This window comes from Rhineura floridana, chromosome 2, assembly GCF_030035675.1.
Source record: "Rhineura floridana isolate rRhiFlo1 chromosome 2, rRhiFlo1.hap2, whole genome shotgun sequence".
NCBI classification, from domain to species: Eukaryota; Metazoa; Chordata; class Lepidosauria; order Squamata; family Rhineuridae; genus Rhineura; species Rhineura floridana.
In genome coordinates, this window is record NC_084481.1 from 234,129,242 (window position 1) to 234,153,472 (window position 24,231).

The 24,231-nt window shown below is 46.0% G+C and overlaps 2 protein-coding genes across 4 annotated transcripts in view; one reads left to right on the forward strand and one right to left on the reverse strand.

Annotated features, from left to right (window-relative positions):
• The first annotated feature begins 318 nt into the window (after positions 1-318).
• Positions 319-17,898, forward strand: SAV1 (salvador family WW domain containing protein 1). Of its 2 annotated transcripts, none has more exons than XM_061612568.1 (5): positions 319-786; positions 4,945-5,388; positions 12,166-12,436; positions 13,490-13,633; positions 16,880-17,898. In XM_061612568.1, exons 1-5 carry the CDS (start codon positions 693-695, stop codon positions 17,079-17,081), a joined length of 1,155 nt encoding a protein of 384 aa, XP_061468552.1. In that variant the 5' UTR covers positions 319-692; the 3' UTR covers positions 17,082-17,898. The 2 variants fall into 2 exon arrangements, with proteins under 2 accessions (XP_061468552.1, XP_061468553.1); XM_061612569.1 differs by having other exon boundaries at positions 319-751.
• A 478-nt stretch (positions 17,899-18,376) lies between these two features.
• Positions 18,377-24,231, reverse strand: part of ATL1 (atlastin GTPase 1) — a 50,721-nt gene continuing 44,866 nt past the window's right edge. For both annotated transcript variants that reach the window (XM_061612573.1, XM_061612574.1), the window contains one exon: positions 18,377-19,207. In XM_061612573.1, coding sequence (XP_061468557.1) covers positions 19,094-19,207 — 114 coding nt within the window. In that variant the 3' untranslated portion in view covers positions 18,377-19,093. The remainder of the gene's footprint in view (positions 19,208-24,231) is intronic.

A 24,231-nucleotide genomic window follows, 5' to 3' on the forward strand; every position in this document is an offset into this window, starting at 1 on the left:
ACTGAACATCAGGAAAAACCTCCTAACTGTTCGAGCGGTACAACAATGGAACCCATGACCTAGGGAGGCGGTGGGCTCTCGAACGCTGGAGGCCTGCAAGAGTCAGCTGGACAGGCATGCTTTAATTTGGATTCCTGCACTGAGCAGGGGGTTGGACTAGATGGCCTTACAGAACCCTTCCAACTCTACGATCGCCCTGTTGCCAGTAGGTGGCGGTAGAAGGGCCTTCATTGCACGGAGGAGGAGAAAGAAGAAGAGCCTCCTCCAGGCCGCGCGGGGGCACCGTCGCGGAGCGCAGCCGAGCCCCCTCTCTGCCCCGCGGCGGCCTCCTCCTTCCCTCTCGCCCCGAGGGGCCTCTCCGCGCGCTGCCTTCCCACAGTGCCTTGCGGGGGGAGGCCGCGCTTCCTGTCAGCCGCCAGCCAGCCGGAGGCGGCGGCGGGTTTGGTTGGTTGGTGGGCGGGGCAGGGAAAGTTTAGCGTGTTGCTTTTGTGTGTGTGTGCGTGTGTCTGAGGGAGAGCCCAGCGAGAGGCCGCTTCGTCCCCTGCCTCGCCTCGCCCTGACAGACCCGCCGGCCGCCATGGAGCCCGTGCAGGGTGGCGGCGTCGGTCGTGGCCGCGGCATTCGTGGCGCCGGGGGGAGGCGGCGCGGGCCGCGGCGGGGGCTGTGAGGGGTCGCGGGCCGGAGTGAGGGGGATGCTGTCCCGGAAGAAGACTCGGGCCGAGCTCTCCAAGCCGGGCGAGGTGCAGGGCAAGTACGTGATCAAGGAGACCAGCCCCTTGCTCCGCAGTGAGTTCAGCCCTGGCTCGGGGGAGAGGGAGGGAGCGGGGGAGGGGTGAAATCGTTGTGTTTCCCCGCCCCAAACAAATACACATACCAAACATGCCATACACACACACAGCAAACACCCACACCAGACATACATACCCTGCACATGCCACACACATCCCAACACACACCAAACACATGCCATGCACACACACCCCACACCAAACACATGCCCCACACACACACCAAAAATGCTTCAAAAGCTTCAGGGCTGCCTACACAGCATACCTTTTTAAAGCATATTACACACACACACCACACGCACCAAACACCCACACTCCATAAGAACATAAGAAGAGCCTGCTGGATCAGGCCAGTGGCCCATCTAGTCCAGCGTCCTGTTCTCACAGTGGCCAACCAGGTGCCTGGGGGAAGCCCACAAGCAGGACCCGAGTGCAAGAACACTCTCCCCTCCTGAGGCTTCCGGCAACTGGTTTTCAGAAGCATGCTGCCTCTGACTAGGCTGGCAGAGCACAGCCATCACGGCTAGTAGCCATTGATAGCCCTGTCCTCCATGAATTTGTCTAATCTTCTTTTAAAGCCATCCAAGCTGGTGGCCATTACTGCATCTTGTGGGAGCAAATTCCATAGTTTAACTATGCGCTGAGTAAAGAAGTACTTCCTTTTGTCTGTCCTGAATCTTCCAACATTCAGCTTCTTTGAATGTCCACGAGTTCTAGTATTATGAGAGAGGGAGAAGAACTTTTCTCTATCCACTTTCTCAATGCCATGCATAATTTTATACACTTCTATCCTGTCTCCTCTGACCCGCCTTTTCTCTAAACTAAAAAGCCCCAAATGCTGCAACCTTTCCTCGTAAGGAAGTCACTCCATCCCCTTGATCATTCTGGTTGCCCTCCAGAAACACCCACACACCGAACACACCCCACACGTACGAAACACATGCCACACACACACCCCAAACACAAAACACACGCCACACACAGACCAAACACACAAGTTCCAAGAGGGAAAGGAGGCTCGAAACCCCCCTTTCCGTTCCTGCGAGTGCGGCTGGCCCATGACTGGGAGGTGGGGAAGGATACCTAAGGCTTCTCTTGGCTTCAAAAGCTTCAGGGCTGCCTACACAGCATACCTTTAGAAGTGTATTACACACACACACACCATACAAGAATCCTGGGAGCTGTAGTTTTACCCCTCACAGAACCACAATTCTCAGTGCCCTTAGCAAACTACAATTCCTGTGTTGGTGGGGTGGGATGTACTTTGAATCTGCTTTTATGATATGGTGTGCACCTATCTAACCATGTAAGTCCTACTAGATTCAGCAGGGTTTGCTCCCAGGCAAGTAGGATTAGGATTGTAGCCTTTCTCATCTGTTCTAAATTGGTTGCGAGAAGTTAGAAAGTTTGAGCAAGAAATAAAACCAATGGTTAAATGGGCATACATGCAGCCGGTAAACGTGACGGGTTCTTGTGGCACATTAAAGGCTAACATGCTTTTTTGTGGCATAAGCTTTTTGTTGATGAAGTGTAATTCTAAATTGATTGGCACCCATGGCTGGGTGGGGAGATGGATGGAGAGGACTGAAATCAGAGGGGTGCAAAATGCAAAAAGGAAGTGATACCTGCCTAAAAGTATCAAATTGTAGTGATGATTGACAAGGTAATGTTGGTGGTAACACAGACATTCTGGCATTGGAAAGCAGACCCTTTTACTTTTTTGTTCTTTTCAGTGATTATCTTTTTGCATTTTCTTTCCCTCTGACCTCATTTTATTATTGTTATTATTAAAATGTTGATTTCATTAGAAATATGAAGGCCTGAAAAAAAACTGAAAAATTTCAGGAAAAAATTGTGTGGTTTTTTTTAATGGTTTTTGCCATTTCCCCATTTTTTCATTTTTTTTGGTTGGAAAACAAAACTAAAAAGGCTTAAGGAAAGAATTTGGGGAAAGGTTTGGTTTTTCAAATTTTCCTGGTTTTTTTCTGGGTCTTCACGTCTCTACTTTTCATTTACAAAAGAGATATACCAGTGTAATTCACACCACATTTCAGGGTTAGCCAATCTGGTGTCCTCTAGATGTTTTGGACTCAGTAGTGTAGTGGCAAATTCAAAAGTGCACAGTCCCTTCATGATAGTCACAGTCACCTCCCTTTCTCTCCCCTTTTTGGGACTGTGTTGGGAATCAGATCCTTGTTAGTGTCTTCTCCCACAGTAACAGACATCCCTAGGAGCCAATCAGCATGAAAAGAGAGTGTGTATTAGCTACTGAGAAGAGTCTTCTCAGTGGCAGTTTCACCTCCTTTCACTCTGATTGGCTGCACTCAGCAGGAAAGGGCAAAGAAGCATGTTAGAAGACTCTTCTCAGTGGCGAATACACTCTCCTTTCATGCTGATTTGCTTATAGGATGCTGGAGATGCTGGGACCCTGCTCCCAAAGAAATAAGGAGTCAAAGACCCTGAACGACTACATACCTGTTTGGACTACATCTCCCATCATCTGTGGCTATTGACCGTTTTGGAAGGGGCTGATGGGAGTTGTAGTGCATAGCATCTGGAGGGCACACTTTGGCTACTCCTACTGTAGTTAATGGAGGGAGTGGAGAGGTTAAGGGGGAAATTGTGAGAGAGCTGATAAGAGGTATATGGAATCTTAAAGAAACTCCAGAAAGTTTGAGAACTTCTTGGAGAATTCTCCATAAACTTGAGCAGACATGAGATCTTTTTTGTTTCAAGGAACACTGTCTGTTCCACCTGTATTGGATCAATTTAAATTATTGCAGCCTGAAGATGTGGATAAGCTGCTTGAAGAAGCGTGGCCCACCATCTGCCCTCTTGCCCATCCTGGCTGATGAGAACTAGCAATAGGGGACTGACTGGGTGGGTCCAGGGTGCCATTAATGCTTCACTGGAGGAGGGGGAGGTACCATGTGCCTTGAAGGAGGTAGTGGTTCATCCCCTCCTTAAGAAGACCTCCCTGGACCCAGAAGTATTAAACAACCATTGCCCAGTAGCAAATGTCCCCCTTTGGGGCAAGGTGCTTGAGAAGGTGGCGGCGGTCCAGCTTCAAGCATACTTGGAGGAAACTGATTACTTGGATCTGCTCCAGTCTGGCTTCAGGCCTGGCCATGGCAGTGAAACTGTCTTGGTCGCTCTGGTTGATGACATCTGTTGGGAGAAGGGGGGGAATGCGGCCCTGCTCGTTCTCTTGATCTCTCAGCGGCTTGATACTGTTGACCACGGTATCCTTCTGCAACATCTCAGGAAGCGGGGGCTTGGGGGCACTCTGCTGCGGTGGTTCTGCTCATACCTCCAGAAACACTTCCAAAAAATAGGTATGGGAGGCTGCTGTTCAGCACCATGGGAATTATCCTGTGGTCTTCTGCAGGGTTCCATTTTGACCTCCATGCTATTTAACATCTATATGAAGCCACTGGGAGCTGTCATCAGGAGATCTGGAGTGAGGTGCCATCAGTACGCAGATGACACCCAACTCTACCTCTCTATTCCATCTGAATCAGGAGAGGCAGTCGAGGTGATAAACCAGTGCTGAATGTGGGCCAACAAATTGAGGCTGGATCCTGAAAAGAGAGAAGTGTTATGTGTCTGGAGTTCTCATGTCCAGGAGGTGTGAAGACAGCCTGTTCTGGATGGGGTTGCTCTCTCCTTGAAGGAGCAGGTCTGCAGCCTGGGGGTACTCTTTGATCCAACACTGTCACTGGAGGTTCAGGTGGCCTCAGTGGCTAGGAGTACCTTTTTTCAGCTCAGGCTGGTTCACCAGCTTCGGCTCCTTTTGGACACAGCACTCCATGCCCTGGTAACTTCCAGACTGCAATGCACTCTACTGCAATGAAACCTTTTGGAGGTCTTGCATTGTAGCATTATTAAAGAAAACAGATGCTACAACCCTGTTCCAAAGAATGCTATTCCAGGAAGGAATTGTAATGCAACCCTATTACAATTCCTTCCTGGAATAGCATTCTTTGGATTGTTCTATAATGCCGTCTAGTGGGTCAGATTTCCTATATGTAAAGAGGTTTGTTGCTACTATGTTTCACTCCCCTCCATGTTGTAATTTTAAAAACTCAGTGAAATAATGTTGAAGTCTTTAAATGACCACCGTGCCATATATTTTGACTGCAATCCTCTGTTATAGATCTGATGCCTTCATTCATCCGTCATGGGCCAACCATTCCAAGACGAACAGATCTCTGCCTTCTAGATTCAGGTTCTTCTGCCTACCCAGCGGGTGGGGATGGAGCAAGTTCCAGAAACCAGAATTTCCTTCGAACTCCAGTGCAAAGGCCTCCTCAGGAGATAATGAGGCGGGAAAGCAACAGGCTCTCCGCCCCTTCCTACCTTGCCAGGAGCCTGGCCGAGGTTCCCCGCGAATACGGCTTATCTTCACAGTCCTTTTTAACGGAGGCCAATTCTGTTACGGAAAATGGAGACACCGGCTCCCGTTACTATTATGACCACTTTTATAATGGCCAGAGACGGCACCATCTGGGGGATCATGTGCAGGAGGAATATCGATACTATGAACATAATGCTGACCTTGTCCAAAGGATGTCACAGAACCAGGGAAGACACAGTTCAGGCAAGTATCTACGGCTTTATTGTTTAGAACTTGCAGTTCTGAAGCACAGCTTTTTTGTGTACACATATAATAATGGTGGCAATAAACAATGACATTCCCATAGTACAGATTCCTGCTTCTGTTGGCTTGTTGGCATCCAAAGCTACCTGTGAACTATGCCAGACTGTTGGTCCATGTAAGCCATTATTGTAAAGTGTGGGAGATCTGTTGGGAGCAAGTTTCAGGAGTTTCTTGAGAGAGAAACTGTCTGCTGGCTTGAGGGAAGGTAAAGGGAGCAGAAATGAGTGGGGATCGGTGTGTGTGTTGCCTTCTTAAAGTGTAATTCCTTGAGTAGTTTTCAAATATATTCAAGGAGGTTTTTGCAAACTTGCATTTTGAAGGAAAAAGGGATGTGTGGGAGAGAGAACGAGATAGAAAAAAACAACCCCCTTTTTAAGTATACAGTTGGAAAGTTGAGTGTCACCTTAGGTTCCTCAGAAAACTGGTCATTTTGCTCTTGAATTGAAGAGTAAGGGGGTATTTGGCCCTGAAGTAGAGCACTGTTGGCCCTTTGGAGTAGAGCACTGTTTTTCAACCTTGAGTCCCAAGATGTTGTTGGACTACAACTCCCATGATCCCCAGTCAGCTTAGCTGATGGTGAGGAATGGTGAGAGTTGTAGTCCAACAACATCTGGGGACCCAAGGTTGAAAAACACTGGAGTAGAGTGAGAAGACACCAGATGTTTGCCTTGGAATGTGACTATTCCTGGGTGTGACAACATTCCAGATCATTTTTTTTCCCCATCTGGTTTACTTGTGTTTGCTGCTGGAAGTTCATCAGGCACAGTGAAATTCTTGAGTACTGTTTGTGGAATTGCAGTAATGGGCATAGCATAAAGCCTGATACTTTAAAATGTGGCATTTATGTTATAATGGAAACAAATTGATATGTAAGCATGTTGCACTTTTGCCCAATTTCCTTGGTTGTGAAATACATTGCAATCAAATTGGTCATCTTGTGAGATTGCAGAAGGGAAAAATAAATCTGCAGGCAAACATGTCAAGCCTTTAGGGTTACTGACCTCAAGTATGAAACTGTTTTGAGAAAAATGCTTTCTTGCAGAAAGCTTTTTTTTTATTAGACAAGGGGCTGAACTTCAAAGAGTTAGAGGCTGTGGAAAATTAAATGCCTGCACATTTGACTGTTTCATAAAGTTTTAAATTTTGGTTTGTATTAGGAATTATACTTTGTGTATGTGTCAGATCAGCAGAAGGGGAGTATTTGATCTGCAAACTGAGTAGCCCTTATTTGTTTCCTGTGGCCCCCATTAATCTGTTCCCCATCCCCAGTTGACTGGCAGGAGAGAGGTTTTTAAAGGACATGGGCTCACGTGGTTCTGCTAGTGGAAACATAGTGGTGTGAGTGGCCTGGCTATGGAAATGGAGTAGGAAGCGGCTGGGCTGGCTGGTTGCCACTGTGAAACATTACGTTATGGCCGAGAGGAGAAAAACCAAGCCACAAATTATGTTTCAGCTTCCTGAAGGCCTTCTCTTAAAGTTTCTCATTGAAATGAGGGGAAATAAGATGCTTTAATAAGATAGCAGGAGGTTGTGCTGGATGCTGTTTCAGAATGGCAGACTTAGGAGTCAGGATGCAAACCCCACTTTTTTAAAAAAAGGAACTTCCATCCTTGAGAGGATGGAGGTGGATTGTCGTTGTGATTTAGCGTTGGGTGAAGCAATTGTGTATGAAAGGGCAACTGTTTGTCTTTGAGAGAAACTGAAATTATGGGTCTACTCTAAAGAAACACAGAACAGGTTAAAAATCTGAGGAAGCCAAGGGAAAGCTGGGGCATGCTGAAGGAGGACTGGCAGATCCCATTGTTTCCTAGACCAGACGCTTACCATGTTGCCCTAGAATCCCATATTGGGCATCTAAGCTTAGACACTCCTAGTATTGAACAACGTATCCCCTGATCCCCAATATCCCCTTTTGGGGTGAGAGGGTTGTGGTAATCGGATTACAGGTATGCTTGGAAGAAGCAAATTATCTGGATGCATTTCAGTTGGATACAGCACCCAAACTGCCTTGGTCACCCTGGGCTGATGACCTTTGCTGGGAGAGGGACATGGGGAGTACAGCCATTTTTGTTCTTCTTGACCTCTCAGCAACTTTCAGTACCGTGGACTGGGGTATCCTCCTGGAGTGGCTCTGGGAGTTGGAGGGCACCGTGTTACAATGGTTCCACTCCCACCTCTGAGACTCTGGTTTCAGAGAGCAGTAATGGGGGGTCTGTTGTTCAGTGCCTTGGAAGCTAACTTGTGGTGGTCCCCAAGGCTTGTTCCTCATGCTTTTTGACATCTATATGAAGCCACTGGGAGATGTTATCAGGGGATCTGGAGTGAAGTGGCATCATTATGCTAATGATACCCAACTCTTTCTCTCGCATGCTCTCTCTCGCCCTTCCATCTGAATCAGGAGAGGCATTTCAGGTGCCTGACCATTGCCTGGAGGTGGTAACAGGCTGGATACAGACCAATAAATTGATGCTGAATCCAGCCAAGATGGGCTTCTGTAGGTTCTTGAGTCTGAGAAGTTGGGAGATAGCCGGTTCTGGACAGGGTTGCAGTACCCTGGATGGAACAGGTGTGTAGCATGGAAGAACCTCTTCTTGATCCATCTATGTTGCTTGAGACCCAGGTGGCCTCAGTGGCTAGGAGTGCCTATTTCCAGCTATGGTTGGTTCACCAGCGACAGCCCTTTGTGGATAGGGATGGCTTAGTCACAGTGATTCACCCTCTGTTATCTTCCAGATTGGACTGTTGGCATGTGTTCTATATGGGGCTGTCCCTGAAGATGCCTCAGAAGCGGCAATTAGTACAGAATTAACAGTGAGGCTGCTGGTAGGTGTCTCTGGCTGGCCACATTATTACGCTGGTGTTGAAAGATCTGCACTGGCTTCCAGTTCACTACCGAGCTCAACTTAAGACATTGACATTTAATGCCCTAAATGACCTGGGCCCCAAAAATCTGAAGGAGTGCCTCTTCCCATGTTAACTTGGCCCAGGTGTCAAGATCGGCAAAGGAGGCTCCCTTGATAGTGCCGTCACCCTCTGTGGTTTGCAGGCACCTGGGAGGGCCGTCTTCGTGGTGGACCCCATGTTGTGGAATGGCCTCACTCTCATGCCCATCACTATGCATTTTGGCTACTGGTCAAGATGCACCTCTTTTCCCCAGGCCTTTGGGTGAATGGATGTTTTCCTTCCTCCCACACTGATGGACACTGCAGTCCAGTTGTTTTTTGTAGCCTTTATTTTAAGATTTAATCAGCTAGTACAGCACAGTGGGGAGGAGAGCCTGGCTGGGAGTCCAGAGTCTGAGTTCAAATCCCTGCTCGTGTCTCCTGGGCGTCAAGGGCCAGCTAAAGATCACCCCACAATGAGTGGCTCAGGGGTTACGTGCCCTTCCACCTGTGCAGCCATGGGCAAGGTGCAGAGTCCCAAGGAGCCCAGTTGCGGACAAGGCAGGGGCTGGCTTGTGCAGCTGTGGCAAGCTGAGCAGGCCCTCGACAGCTGGGGAGGACTAGCCTCAGAGGGAGGCACTGGGAAACCCCCTCTGAATACCGCTTACCATGAAAAGCCTATTCGTAGGGTAGCCATAAGTCTGGATCAACTCGAAGGCAGTCCATTTCCATTTTATGATTTTAATTGTACATTGTAATTTTTTTTATAGTTATATTTTCATAATCTGTCCTGGGACCATTTGGTGAAGGGTGGGCTCCATCACTATAACTTTAGACACCTGCTGAAAAGTTCTCTGTTTCCAGACACAAGGCTTGGTTACCTGTGCTCAGATGTTTTGTTGTTTTAAATATTGGTTTTAGATGTTTTAAACAATTTTTAAATGTTTTAAATAAGTGTTAATTTTATTTTTAATTGTATCTTCATTACTGAAGTATTTGTTGCTTCTTGGGAAGGAATTGCAAGATCTAGATTGAAGCAATATAAAAATCTTGAAGGGGCTTAGAAATTTATTGAGTTGTCTTTTGATCCAAGGGAAGAGTTGCACATGTTCTGGTATTTAAAAGAACCTGTACGGTGTGTACCTGCAATATTTGAAAACTTCCCTCTTGTTGAACGGTGTTTCTGGGAAGCATAAAACCAGCAGTTTGTGTTTCTCTCTTTCCTTACCTCTCCCACAACATAGTCGTCTACCAAGGAGGAGGTGGCAATGTGTACACAGGACCTGTATCTCTAAAACAGGCTGGGAAATGCCTTGGCCGCTTACTGAGGGCCCTGTACATGGCTGCTCAAATCCTCAGGGTGAAGAGACCTTCTGGACGCAGCTGCCTGGAGGGATAAATGCTGTGTGGGCCTGACTCTGCTGAGAAGCGCTGCTTCTTGCTGGCGGCAGTGGCTGCCGTGGCAATACCCTTCAGCCACCCTGCTCACCAAGAGGCAGCTCCTGTCCACGTGGCCACGCTGACTTGTATGTGACATCCAGCACATGGCAAGCAGCAGTGGCTCAGCTCAGTGGAGAGCTGATTGGCATCCACGATTGGTGGTGTTTTTTTTTTTTAATTTCCTCATTCTCCTGAAGCACAACCAGGCTCCATACCAGGACATGCATGTTTCTCTTGCATGTGTGTTACTCACCCTTACAGACAGTGACAGGTTTTGTCAGAGAGCAGAGAATGCTTCCTCTTCCCTGGTCACTCCCAATTGCCAGGAGAAGCAAAGAAGCCCCCCCCCTTTCTTGCCAGCCCTCAGCAGAAGGGAGTGATTTATTTACTTATTAAATGTATATCTTTGAAAACGTCTTTTTAAAGCAACTGCAGCACAATTCCAGCTGCTTCAGAAGGGGCCGGCAAGCCCTTCCGGGTGGCCCCGCTTTTTGACCGAAGGACAAACCTAGCAGCCTTGGAGCCTGCTCTGCTGAGCCCCTGACCAGTTCCTGCCAACCCTCATTCTCCTTCCCTTGAAACCTGAGCCACCCAAGCTTGCTCTTGTTCAGGTCAGCTCTGCAAGTCAACTTGTTTTCAACCAAAATTATCAAGAGGATGAAGCAACTCCGCTATGAGGGAGGGTTGCAGCATTTGGGGCTTTTTAGTGTAGAGAAAAGTGAGTTAGAGGTGAAATATCTAAAATGATACATGGCGTAGAGAATGTGGATAGAGAAAAGTTTTTCTCCATCGCTCGTAACATTAGAACTTGGGGCCATCCAGTGAAGTTGAATGTTGGAGGATTCATGACAAGAGAAAAGAATTTCTTCACGCAGTTCATCATTAAACTATGGAATTCATTCTCACAGGAGGCAGTGATGGCCCCCAACGTGGACAACTTTAAAAGATAATTAGGAAATAGATGGAGGATATCAGCGGCTATTAGCCATGATGGCTATGCTCTCCTTCCACAGTCGGAGGCAGCGTGCTTCTGAATACCAACCACTGGAAATTGCAGGAGGGGAGAGTGCCATGCGCTTAGGTCCTGCTTGCGGGCTTCCCATGGGCCACTGGCCAGATCAGCAGGTTCCTCATATGCTCTTACCTGTTTCTTCTGACCCCCTTTAATCGCCCTCTCCTTCACTGAGGGACCATAGCTAAATAGTCGAGCATGTGCTTTTCATGCAGATGGTCACAGGTTCAAGCCCTGGCATCTCTGGCTGGAAGTATCAGGTACTAAGTGATGGGCGAGACCAGCCAGGGCTGTGGAGTCGGAAGCAATTTTGGGTGGAGTCAGAGTCAGTAGAAATGTACCGGCTCCGACTTCAAAATAAAATCAAGATTTTAATATTAATTTATTAATATTAATACATTAATATACATTTGCCATTTATGAAGGAGTCAGACAGTAGAAAAATAGAGCAGTCAGAGTCGAAGGTTTGACGTACTGGCTCCACAGCCCTGGGCGAGACCTGACTCTGTCTCTGAAAAGTTGATGCCTGACAGAAAAGATGAACCAATAGTATGAGTTGGCATAATGCAGCAGCATCCTCTGTTTCTGTGAAATGTTGCTTTTGGCTGAGGCATGATGTGGAGGCAGGGCTTCGTTCAGACCCGGTGCAAGCCCTTTAACTTCCATCGTCTGCTTCGAAATTTCTTGGAGGGCTGGGGCTGAAATCTTGAGGCTTTGATTCCAACGTTTGTTCTCTGATATCCTGGGAAGGTACTCGCACAGCTGAGGACCAGCTTCTTCTCAGATAGTCAGCCCTGTTATGAAGTAGCCATGAGCCAAATGTCCATGATCTGTCAGCGCTGAAAACATGACGTGCTTTCCAGTTTCAACTTAATACTGCTTTTTCAATTACATATCCCCTTCTCTAGTTGGGCATATCTGTTATGTATTGGGTCATGTTTTGATGTTTGTCAGCTTCACTCTGCCTTCCCTGATAGTGAGTCTTCAGATGAGTAGGAAAGAATTAAAAAGCCTGCTGTCAAGAATAGCCCTGTGTTCAGTGGGCTAGATTTTATGTGTACATGTGCTGAAGTGATCTAGGATTTAGTAGCCATGTGGCCTGGAGGCAGCTATACAAATATTTCTAACTTTACTAGCCAGTGAACTTCTGTAAGCAAAGAGAGTCTGTGGCAGACACAGAAAGCGTAACTGCCCCCTGTAGGCAGGAATGTTTGTGAGAGGAAGCTATAAATCTAGACACTGAGAGGGGGCGTATTATGGAACTGATGACTGTCTCTCGCTGCTCTTCTAAGGAAAGTACTTGCATAGCTTTGCAACCGTCCTCTGTAATTAGCGTCTGCATCACTGATATCCTGTCTTGGTGCGTGTGTGTTTTATCCCCAGGCATTGGGCGGACAGCGGCTACATCGTTAGGAAACTTAACAAACCACAGCTCGGAAGATTCACCTCTCCCTCCGGGCTGGTCAGTGGACTGGACTCTTAGAGGAAGGAAGTACTACATAGACCACAACACGAACACAACACACTGGAGCCATCCGCTTGAGCGAGAGGGGCTGCCCCCCGGATGGGAACGGGTGGAATCAGCTGAGTTTGGCATGTACTATGTTGACCACATCAATAAAAGAGCACAGTACAAGCACCCCTGTGCCCCCAGGTAAGGTGTTTTTGGGCTTCGCTCATGAATTTCAGCTAGAGCCTTGGGCTGCACTGCTGTACCCACTTACCTGCGAGTAAGCCCTATTGAACTCAGTGAGACTTCTGAATAGACATGTGTAGGATTGTTCTGTAAGAGTAAAAACAAATCAGATCAAGTTCAGGCCTTCATTAGCAGAGCCTGTTACGGGTAGATGACAGAGCACAGAAGGTGTGCTTAGTGCTAAGGACTTGCCTCCTCACGGTCATTGCAGGCAGTGCAGTACTAGAGCCATTGTCAGTTTGGATCCTTTTCTTTCTAATGGCTTCTCATATGTGATACACGTCTATGAGACATGACTAATCCTAGACTGGCAGATACAAGTGCATATATGACAGACATGTTGATGTTAAACCGAGGGGTGGAATTCATAGAATTGTAGATTTGGAAGGGGCCTACAAGGCCATCAAGTCCAACCCCCTGCTCTGTGTAGGAATCCAAATCAAAGCTTCCCCGACAGGTGGCTGTCCAGCTGCCTCTTGAAGGCCTCCAGTGTTGGAGAGCCCACTACCTCCCTAGGGAATTGGTTCCATTGTCATACCGCTCTAACAGTTAGGAAGTTTTTCCTGATGTCCAGTCGAAATCTGGTTTCACAGTACTGGGCTTAAGTCATTCTCTTACCTTGCAGAACTTAACACATCTCACCTTTTAAAACATAGATAGGGTTTGTGGCACCGATCTCTCCATCCAAATCTGATAGAGGCAGCTTCACGTGGGATCCTACTGGGAGGAAGGGTGAGATATAAATCAAATAAATAAATAAAAGTATGGGTATGCATGATTTGAGGTTGGCTTTCAGAGTGTCTTTGTATCTAAGGGTGGGTTGACCTTTGGAGAGGCATTGCCTCATGCTTCACTTCTAAACCAGCAACACAAAAAAATGCCTGCAGGGGCCCAGTAGCTGCAATTTTGGTGGGTTAGTCCCAAGAGTTTGCACACCCCAGCCTAAGAGATCTGTTGTCATTTTTAATGTTGACATAACTAGAGTTTGGTCTTCACTATATCCCTGGGCAGCGTTCCCCGTTATGATCAACCGCCACCTGTGACATATCAGCCGCAGCAAGCTGAGAGAAACCAGCCTATCCTAGTGCCTGCAAATCCATACCACACTGCAGAGATCCCGGACTGGCTGCAAGTCTATGCCAGGGCTCCTGTAAAGTAAGCATTAAGCATCTGCCTTACAAACCTTCATTTTTTCTGTGCCCAGTGGTAAACAATTCTTGGACTGTAAGCTGCTATAAAATAAACTGGTGGCATTTTGTTTGGGACATTTTGAATGCATTCAGAATGTTAACCTATGTTTGTGTAACATCTTAAAAATAAAGGATTATACAGCCACAAGAGTGGCTGTATACTATAGTCAGCGGGGATTTTTCACATTCCGCAATGTTAAATGGAAAATACCCCCGCATGCCATTCTGAGGCTTCCCATAAGCTCATTTCAAAACAAAACCTTACAAAACTTATAGTTCTGAACTCGGAAACGCTTGCTTAACAATCCTGTCAATTTTCATGGCGATACACAAAACAGTCAGAGAGAATCGAGAGTTCAAATTCTAAAAAGAGAGAAAAAAACTCAGAGCCCTTTTGTTTTCTGCGAGTTCTCATAATCTGTTGAAATCATTAAAAATCAGCCATGTTCACAGAGTACCTGTAATCCTAATACTGACCTTGCCCCATACTCTGACCTTCATCTACTGCAGTTTAAAAGTTAAAAAAATGCCTGGTTGATTTTTAATTAATTTAAGAAATTTTGGCTGGAAGCCTATTATAACGTGGGGCATGCTCAGTAAGGACCAACTGTCAGAGTTCTAAAAGCCTCACAGCTGCTGGGCTTGGCTAATCAGAGGGCCACACCCACACGAGACTTGATTTCACTTGAGACAGTCATGGCTTCTCTCAAAGAATCCTGGGAAGTGTAGTTTGTGAAGGGTGCTGAGAGGAGTCTCCTGTTCCCCTGAGAGAATGGTTTAACAGTCAGCCACTCTGACTGAAGGTCTGTGAGAGGAACAGGGTGTGTCTCCTAGCAACTCTCAGCACCCTTCACTAACTACACTTCCCAGGATTCTTTGAGAGAAGCCATGATTGGCTTTGAGCCATGGCTTTGAGAGAAGCCATGATAAATTGTTTTAAATTGTTTTTAAAAGATGTGTTTTTAAATTTGTATATTTGTTTTTAATGTTTTTAGTTACTGTAAACTGCCCAGAGAGCCTCGGCTATGGGGCGGTATATAAATACACTAAATAAATAGATAAATAAATAATGATTGTCCAAAGTGTAATAGAGGCCTGGTGTGGATGTGGCCAGGGACAGCTTTGTTTTAAATTTGGGTGGGAGGTAGGGTTGCCAGGTTCAGGGCCTGAGACTGATCCTGTATCTTTAGGAGAAGAGAAAGTCAGCCAAGTGCAGGTGTTCTTGCAACATTGTAATGGGAAAAACCACAAGGTAGAATTCTGCCTTCCCCCTGCCCAACTGTGAAAGATACAAAAGACGTCTTGGTTGCCAGGCCAAGCCTGGTCAGTTTTACCTATCCTAATCCTGATTGCATAGGAGTAAATCCCACTGAGCTCAATAAACATGCAAACGACCACATCTGTCCTTCTCCCCTCCCCCTCCTGCCTGCTCCCATCCCAGTCCTCCCCTCTGCCTTTGGGCTGATTACAGGTGTTGCCACCACTCACCATATGCTCAGAGGCACATGTTACCAAATTCTTCCAAGCTACACAGCAAGTGGATTGGACTGTGAAAGACCAACCCAAATGGTGTTTGCATTTTGACAACTTTGTAGGGCAGTCCAATATATCAGAGAGGAGTTCAGGTCTCCTGCTCCGCTGGTGCATTCACTATAGCTGCCCAATTTCCCTGCTTTTTAAAGTTTGGTAGAAATATCTGTGGGCTATAGGTACATTCTTAAACCGCAAGGTTTTTTGCCTATGAGTGAATATGTTCTTAACATGAAAGTAGCATAAGAATCCTGCTGGACCTGTCCAGAGTCCCATATAGTTTAGCGTCCTATTGTCACGTTGGTCAGCCAGATGCCTCTAGGAAGCAGGACATGAATGCAATAAGCACTTCCCCCACACGCAGTTGTAATTTCAAGCAACTAGTATTGAGGGCATATGGAGGTGGTACATACCCGTCTAGTAGCCGTTGATAGCCTCATGAATTTGTCTAAACCCCCTTTTAAAGCTGACCAAGTTGGTGGCCATTAATGCAGGTTGCCCACCTGTCAATCACTTTATCATTCTGGCACTATAGATGCTATGTTCAATTGCAGGCACAGTTTGGTTTCAAAGAGCACCAACAAATGGACATTTTTCCTTTGTATATGGGCAAAGCTGTCTACAAAGCCAGTCTAAAGAAGAAAAAATGTCAACTTCAAAGGGACTCGCTATCAGCACTCATCAGTGAGCCATAGAACAACTGGGAGCACACTTTTAAGCCCCAATTGTTCCTTTGCAGCTGTCTTTACTTCAGGTCATATCAGGTGGGCATGGTTTGGGGAAAATGGACTTGTGGGCCTAGTTAGGACCAGGCCAGAGGTTCCCCACCATTGTTCTGTGTCTTTGGAATTTCTGTCTATAATAATGTTTTCCACCAGTTTTCCCAGAACAGATGTTAAGCTAACCAGCCTGCAACTTAGCAAGTACCCCCTGGATCCCTTTTTAAACCCTGTGTCACATTGACCACTTTCCAGTCCTCGGGTGTGGGGGTGGATCTGAGGGATGAGTTACATATTTATGTTAGAAGATCAGCAGTTTTGGTGGTTTATGTGTCATTTGGCAGTTAGGCCTGGAACTTCACCTCTTTTCACCATTATCTGCCTTAGTTCAGGGACAGGGTGGTTTCTTTGTGGAAGAAGAAACTGATCTTAGCCTTAAAGGAGAGTGTCTGATGTGGTGGCTGTAGCTTAGTGGTGGAGCATCGGCCTTGCATGCAGAAGGTCCCAGCTTCAATCCTCGGTATCTCCAGGAAGGACTGGAAAGAGTCTCCCGTCTGGAAGCCTGGAGACCTGCTGCCAGTCAGCGTAGACAGTACCAAGCTAGATGGACCAGTTGCCTGACTCAGTATAAGGCAGATTCCTATGTTCCTCTTCCAGACACCACTATGTTTGTAATTAATAGGGTTCCTTGATTGTGCCAGCGTAATGCTCTAGGGCAGGGGTGAGGAATCTCGGCCTGAATAAGACCCTCGACTCTCCTGAGGCCCACACCCTTGTCAAGTGCTTTTGCCTGGCTGGAATGTCGCATGGATCATGCCTCTTGCCTGGGTGGAGAGTGTTGTGTGTGTGGCTGTCGTGCAGCGTAACGAACAAAGGTGAAGGCTCACGGCTTCTCGCCATGTTAGCGGTCCTTTTTATCAAACGTTAGCTCAGACGATATGTTCTCGTGTGTCTTGCAACAGATACGACCACATCTTGAAGTGGGAGCTCTTCCAGTTAGCTGACCTGGATACCTACCAGGGGATGCTGAAACTGCTCTTCATGAAGGAACTGGAGCGGATAGTGAAGCTGTACGAAGCGTACCGGCAAGCCCTGCTCACGGAGCTGGAGAACCGCAAGCAAAGGCAGCAGTGGTATGCGCAGCAGCACGGCAAGAATTTCTAAGCTTGCTCTCTTTCACAATGGACTTTGAGAGCTCTTGGGACTTTAAGGGACTCCTCACACTCCTTCAAAAATGGTGAACAAATGCTCGATTGGTTTAAAAGGCAGCTTTTCTTTTGTTGATCTTGGCACCTTTTGTAATTATATTCTTTGTGTATCATGTTTATTGAATACAAAAGATGTTTGTTATATTCTATAAAAAAGTTAGTTTATTATTCTGAGAGCCACAATGGAGGGAAAAATATAAGGAAAACTACATTTTTTTAATTGTTTGGTATCTTTTGCCCCCTAGCAATTGGTTGCATCTTTGAGAAGCAAATTGTTTTTCAAATGATGTCATCGTAAGTAATGTCCTGAAAGTAGATTGTCCTATAAACAAAACCCTAATTCCTGCCTTACAGCTGATGATCTCGTGGATCATCTGGTCTCCAGGGGAAAGGGAGATTCTGTTCTTGTGCTGCAGAAGAGTTGCAGCGTTCAGAGCTTTAATATGTAAAATGTCCACATGATCTTTTAGTAAAAGCATGGTTCTGTTGGACCCAAGCAATTAATAAACAACTGCCTTATTCTGACTGTTAAGCATAGTTCTGGTTTGCCATAGGTCTGCACAGGGGCATTCTGCCACATGAAGGCTGGCGAACTGAGATGCCTGACTTAGCCATTTGGAGCAAGTCTTGTCAAAACTTTATCCAGTGGCAAAGTTGCCTTTATGTCTCATTCACATTTTGATTCATTTGTCATCTTGCAATGTTTATGAAAGTTCTGTAACATTTATGTCCTGTAAATTTCAGCAGTCAAATAAACTTCTGTTTTTGTTTAAGTTTGGGCGTTACTAATGTAGCTTGAACAATTTTTTAAGTAACTTGCACATCACACTGAGCTTTGAGTGAATCATGCTGCAGGCTGCTTTTTTTTAACTCTGGCTTATTTGTTGCCAAAAGCAGCCTGAAGCCATAGACTTGCTATTGTGTGGTAACGCATCTCCTTTACTTAACTGTAGTTTGGCCACCCCATCCTTGATGCTCACCAAGGCACAAGACAATAGCTTGAAAACAAACCCAACTCTGGAGAAACAAGCTATGGTTTCCTTGACCGATTGTGGTACAAGTCATGGTTTGTTAAAGGATCCAATTCATATATCTCCTGATGAACTCCTGCATGTAGGACAGAGCTGAAGGGAGGTTGGAAAGATGCAATGGGTAACTGGACCCTGCCCATTAAGTGTTCAGCATGTGATGGACAGGAGACAGAGTTCTGCTGGGAGCAGCTGATAATAAATTAAGGGACAAATGAGGTAATTAGCTTAAGAACCAAACTTTTAATTGACAATAAAATAATAAAAACTTGGTACACTCTTTAGGCACTAAACAAATATATATATACAGTGTCTCAAGTACACGTACAAAAAAAAGGAACATTTCTCATCTTTTCAACATACCATAGCAAAAGAAACACTCTTTGCAGCTTCCGAGACCTTAAGGTGAATAAACTGTCATTCACAGCTGGATGAAGGAAGTAGTCTCAAATCAAAATCTTAGTGTGCAAATTGAAATATGCTGCAAGATGTGGTCCCTCCTGGATAAATTTAGGCAGCATTCCTGTTCAGAAAACCTGCTACTGTATTGATGGTGCTAGGGCCTGGATCCAGAGAAGGCTATGAATGCATGCACAGAGGTGGCAGACGCTACCATTACAAAAGGAAAGTCCTGCGTGTGTGCAGAAGCAACCACTACCTTCACTGGCTCCAAACCTGTCTTTAAAGTCCTGGAGCACCAAACATACTGTGTCTGCAGCAAAATTAAGTGTTAAGAAAACGGAGTCATGCTGACTCATTCTCCTTCAAGCAGGGCATTGTCCAAATTGAAGCAGCCACACTTAAGCCATTGGTACAAGTGAATGGGTTATCTGTTGCCTCTGTTTTTGTTTTGCGGCATGTGAGAGGCTCGTACATGGATGGAAAATGATTTAACATATTTAATGATGTGTTTCATGCACCTCTGTGGAAAATATCTGGGTTACATAGTCTTCTTTTCTGTGCCTTCAGTGGGCTCTGTCTTCTGTGCTGAGGGAAAAGCGTGATGATACAAATGTCTGTGTGTGGCAGCTGCACTGTAAAGTTTGTACAAAGCCTGCAAACAAATAATACAGAACGGGTAGAAGGAAAGAAAACAAATCTTTTAAAAGATGCATTCAGGGCTCTGTGTACACACACTGATTCTGCAGAAGAACAGGGAAACCTCACACTGCCGGCAAAATTCAGCTCTTTTTTTTTTTAAAAAAAGCAAGTTTCAAGTCCTCATGGTTCAGCCAGTGGCTGAAATCTCAGAAGCCAGAGGAATTGCTAGATAATATTGCCAAGGTTTCAGACCTGTTTGGCCCCTCGATAGCAACCTTGCCCTAGCCATGACTAGCAGAAGCAAATTAATGCAAAACATGGAAAAATACAAAATAAAAGGCAAATCAAGCCATTCCACTATGTAATTTGCACAACTTACACTGCTTGCAGAATTCGGTTCTTGCTAGAGAATTTGGGTTAACTTTCTTACCAATATTTTCAGCTACACCTTAAGTTCCTTTAGGGGTCCATTATTCTGCAGGAATCTACCCTTGCTGCCTGTTTACATGAGGCAAACCACCACAGTGAGCCAGGGTTAAACTACTAGACAGTCATCTGTCAGGAAAGCTTTGATTTGGATTCCTGCATTGAGCAGGGGGTTGGACTTGATGGCCTTATAGGCCCCTTCCAACTCTACTATTCTATGATTCTATGACACTAGAACCCACTCCAGCATCTGCACAGTCTCCCCATTGTCACTGCAATTCAAGGCAGCCTTCCTCTATAAATCTCTGAACGCTTGGGCAGAATGAAGAGGGAGTGGATTCCCTACAGTCTTACAGGCATGCTAGACAAAGGGATTCAGTGGAAGAACCTGTCACTGTTTAAGATCAACTTTATGGATCAGACATGTCATGCTCTGTACCACGTTTCTTGTTTCTGTGAAAAAGATAAATCTTGTTTACCTGGTAAGCTTCAAGCTTCCCGAGACGCAACTGCACCCAGATTTCACTCATGTAAAAGCCACAATCTCAGCTATGCATGTACAGAGGCAAAACAGCATCCTTAACATGCACAGAACTCTGGACACAGCCTCGAAATCAGGCAGCACAAACATCTGTGCTAAGAATGGAATGATTTCATACTGCCTGAAGCTAACTGGCACGACTGTCAGAGTTATCCATGGGAAATAAACAGGCAGCCTCTGGACTGCGATGTATAAGCATCTACCACCTAACCCCAAAGGCTTAAAATGTAACTCAAGTGTCTTCAGTCTGAACTAGACCAGTTGGTCATGGAACCGACCAGAGGGATGGCAACCCTGGACTTAATCCTCAGTGGGGACCGGGAGCTGGTGCAAGATGCAAGTGTTGTTGAACCGATTGGGAGCAGTGACCATAGTGCTATTAAATTAAACATGTCTCTATGTTCACCGCCCAGAGAGCTGTTTGCTAGTCGGGCGGTATATAAGCTTAATAAAATAAATAAAATAAATAATAAACATACATGTAAATGGCCAATTGCCAAGAAAATCCAACATGGTCACTTTTGACTTCAAGAGAGGAAACTTCACAAAAATGAGGGGATTGGTAAAAAGAAAGCTGAAAAACAAAGTCCAGAGGGTCACATCACTCGAAAATGCTTGGAAGTTGTTTAAAAACACTATATTAGAAACTCAACTGGAGTGCATACCGCAGATCAGAAAAGGTACCGCCAGGGCCAAGAAGATGCCAGCATGGTTAACGAGCAAAGTCAAGGAAGTTCTTAGAGGCAAAAAGTCTTCCTTCAGAAAATGGAAGTCTTGTCCGAATGAAGAAAATAAAAAAGAACACAAACTCTGGCAAAAGAAATGCAAGAAGACAATAAGGGATGCTAAAAAAGAATTTGAGGAGCACATTGCTAAGAGCATAAAAACCAACAACAAAAAATTCTATAAATACATTCAAAGCAGGACACCATCTAGGGAGGCGATTGGAGCCTTGGATGATAAGGGAGTCAAAGGCGTACTAAAGAACGATAAGGAGATTGCAGAGAAGCTAAATGAATTCTTTGCATCTGTCTTCACAGTGGAAGATATAGGGCAGATCCCTGAACCTGAACTAACATTTGCAGGAAGGGATTCTGAGGAACTGAGACAAATAGTGGTAACGAAAGAGGAAGTTCTAGGCTTAATGGACAATATAAAAACTGACAAATCCCCAGGCCCAGATGGCATCCACCCGAGAGTTCTCAAAGAACTCAAATGTGAAATTGCTGATCTGCTAACTAAAATATGTAACTTGTCCCTCGGGTCCTCCTCTGTGCCTGAGGACTGGAAAGCGGCAAATGTAATGCCAATCTTCAAAAAGGGATCCAGAGGGGATCCCGGAAATTACAGGCCAGTTAGCTTAACTTCTGTCCCTGGGAAACTGGTAGAAAGTATTATTAAAGCTAGATTAACTAAGCACATAGAAGAACAAGCCTTGCTGAAGCAGAACCAGCATGGCTTCTGCAAGGGAAAGTCCTGTCTCAGTAACCTACTAGAATTCTTTGAGAGTGTCAACAAGCATATAGATAGAGGTGATCCAGTGGACATAGTGTACTTAGACTTTCAAAAAGCGTTTGACAAGGTACCTCACCAAAGGCTTCTGAGGAAGCTTAGCAGTCATGGAATAAGAGGAGAGGTCCTCTTGTGGATAAGGGATTGGTTAAGAAGCAGAAAGCAGAGAGTAGGAATAAACGGACAGTTCTCCCAATGGAGGGCTGTAGAAAGTGGAGTCCCTCAAGGATCGGTATTGGGACCTGTACTTTTAACTTGTTCATTAATGACCTAGAATTAGGAGTGAGCAGTGAAGTGGCCAAGTTTGCTGACGACACTAAATTGTTCAGGGTTGTTAAAACAAAAAGGGATTGCGAAGAGCTCCAAAAAGATCTCTCCAAAGTGAGTGAATGGGCGGAAAAATGGCAAATGCAATTCAATATAAACAAGTGTAAAATTATGCATATTGGAGCAAAAAATCTTAATTTCACATATACGCTCATGGGGTCTGAACTGGCGGTGACCGACCAGGAGAGAGACCTCAGGGTTGTAGTGGACAGCACGATGAAAATGTCGACCCAGTGTGCGGCAGCTGTGAAAAAGGCAAATGCCATGCTAGCGATAATTAGGAAAGGTATTGAAAATAAAACAGCCGATATCATAATGCCATTGTATAAATCTATGGTGCGGCCGCATTTGGAATACTGTGTACAGTTCTGGTCGCCTCATCTCAAAAAGGAGATTATAGAGTTGGAAAAGGTTCAGAAGAGGGCAACCAGAATGATCAAGGGGATGGAGCGACTCCCTTACGAGGAAAGGTTGCAGCATTTGGGGCTTTTTAGTTTAGAGAAAAGGCGGGTCAGAGGAGACATGATAGAAGTGTATAGAATTATGCATGGCATTGAGAAAGTGGATAGAGAAAAGTTCCTCTCCCTCTCTCATAATACAAGAACTCGGGGACATTCAAAGAAGCTGAATGTTGGAAGATTCAGGACAGACAAAAGAAAGTACTTCTTTACTCAGTGCATAGTTAAACTATGGAATTTGCTCCCACAAGATGCAGTAATGGCCACCAGCTTGGATGGCTGTAAAAGAAGATTAGACAAATTCATGGAGGACAGGGCTATCAATGGCTACTAGCCATGATGGCTGTGCTCTGCCACCCTAGCCAGAGGCAGCATGCTTCTGAAAACCAGTTGCCGGAAGCCTCAGGAGGGGAGAGTGTTCTTGCACTCGGGTCCTGCTTGCGGGCTTCCTCCAGGCACCTGGTTGGCCACTGCGAGAACAGGATGCTGGACTAGATGGGCCACTGGCCTGATCCAGCAGGCTCTTCTTATGTTCTTATGTTCTTAACTCTTTGTTTCCCCTTAAACCATTCCTCCTGTCACATCCCTGGCTTTCACCCCATTTTCCGCAACTGCAGCTAAATGACGGCTAGGAACTTGTCATGGCGAACTGATAGAGGCAGCTAGAACAGCCTCCACCACCCAGGCACCCTCCATCTGTTTTGGTCTGCAACACCAGCCGGCACGATTCCACCCACCACTAGAGGGCGCCATGCACCATGAGTCGGAATCAACTTGAAGGCAGTCTATTTCCATTTTTAAGCATGATTGGATGGTTGTAAATCTGATTGAACTCAGTAAGTATGCAAATGATCAAATCTGCCCTCTCCTCCTCCTCCTCCCTCCCATCACCTCCCTTTTGCCCCTCCCCTCCTCCTCCCCCATTGTCAGTTTTACCTATCCTAAGACTACGACCTGGGAGACCAGGGTTCGAATCCTCACACAGCCATGCTCTCAGTGGGTGACCTCGGGCCAGTCACTGCGTCTCAGCCTCAGAGGAAGGCAATGGGAAACCCCCTCTGAATACCACTTACTGTGAAAACCCTATTCACAGGGTTGCCATAAGTCGGAATCGACTTGAAGGCAGTCCATTTCCATTTTATTTATCAATCAATCAATCAGATTTATATCCTGCCCTTCCTCCCAGTAGCAGCCCAGGGCTGTTGCCTCTGCAAATACTAATATTTTGGGATTTGCTTGTTGTTAATTCTGAAATGTGCATGGCATGCTGTGGGCTGGGAGTTGCATCCCATCTAAGGGGACTGGCTGCAGCTCAGTTATGGGGCATCTGGGGTGCATGCGGAAGGTCCCAGGTGTCTCCAGGTAGGGGCGGGGGAAAATCCTCTCCAAAATTCTGGAGAATTGCTCCTAGCAAGTACAGACCATGTTGTGCTGGGTGAACCAATGGTCTGACTAAGGGAAAGGCAGCTTCCTATGTCCCTAAGAAAAGCAAGGAAACCCCTATGGAAAAATGGAAATTTCACAGGGTCACCATAAGCCAAAATCGACTTGAAGGCAACCCATTTCCATTTTCACACAGACGCAGGACTTTAATTTAACCTGGGACTTTCTGCATGCAGAGCAGACTCTACCACTGAGCTAGGCCTGTTCCCCAAGGCCTGCCTGGAACTGCAGAAAGCAAACGGTGCGTGCGTAGTGTGTCAAGCTGTCGACAGGCCACAGCACCGGAGTGGTGGGCTGCACGTTCAACATCCTGGGCAAAGAGTTACCCAG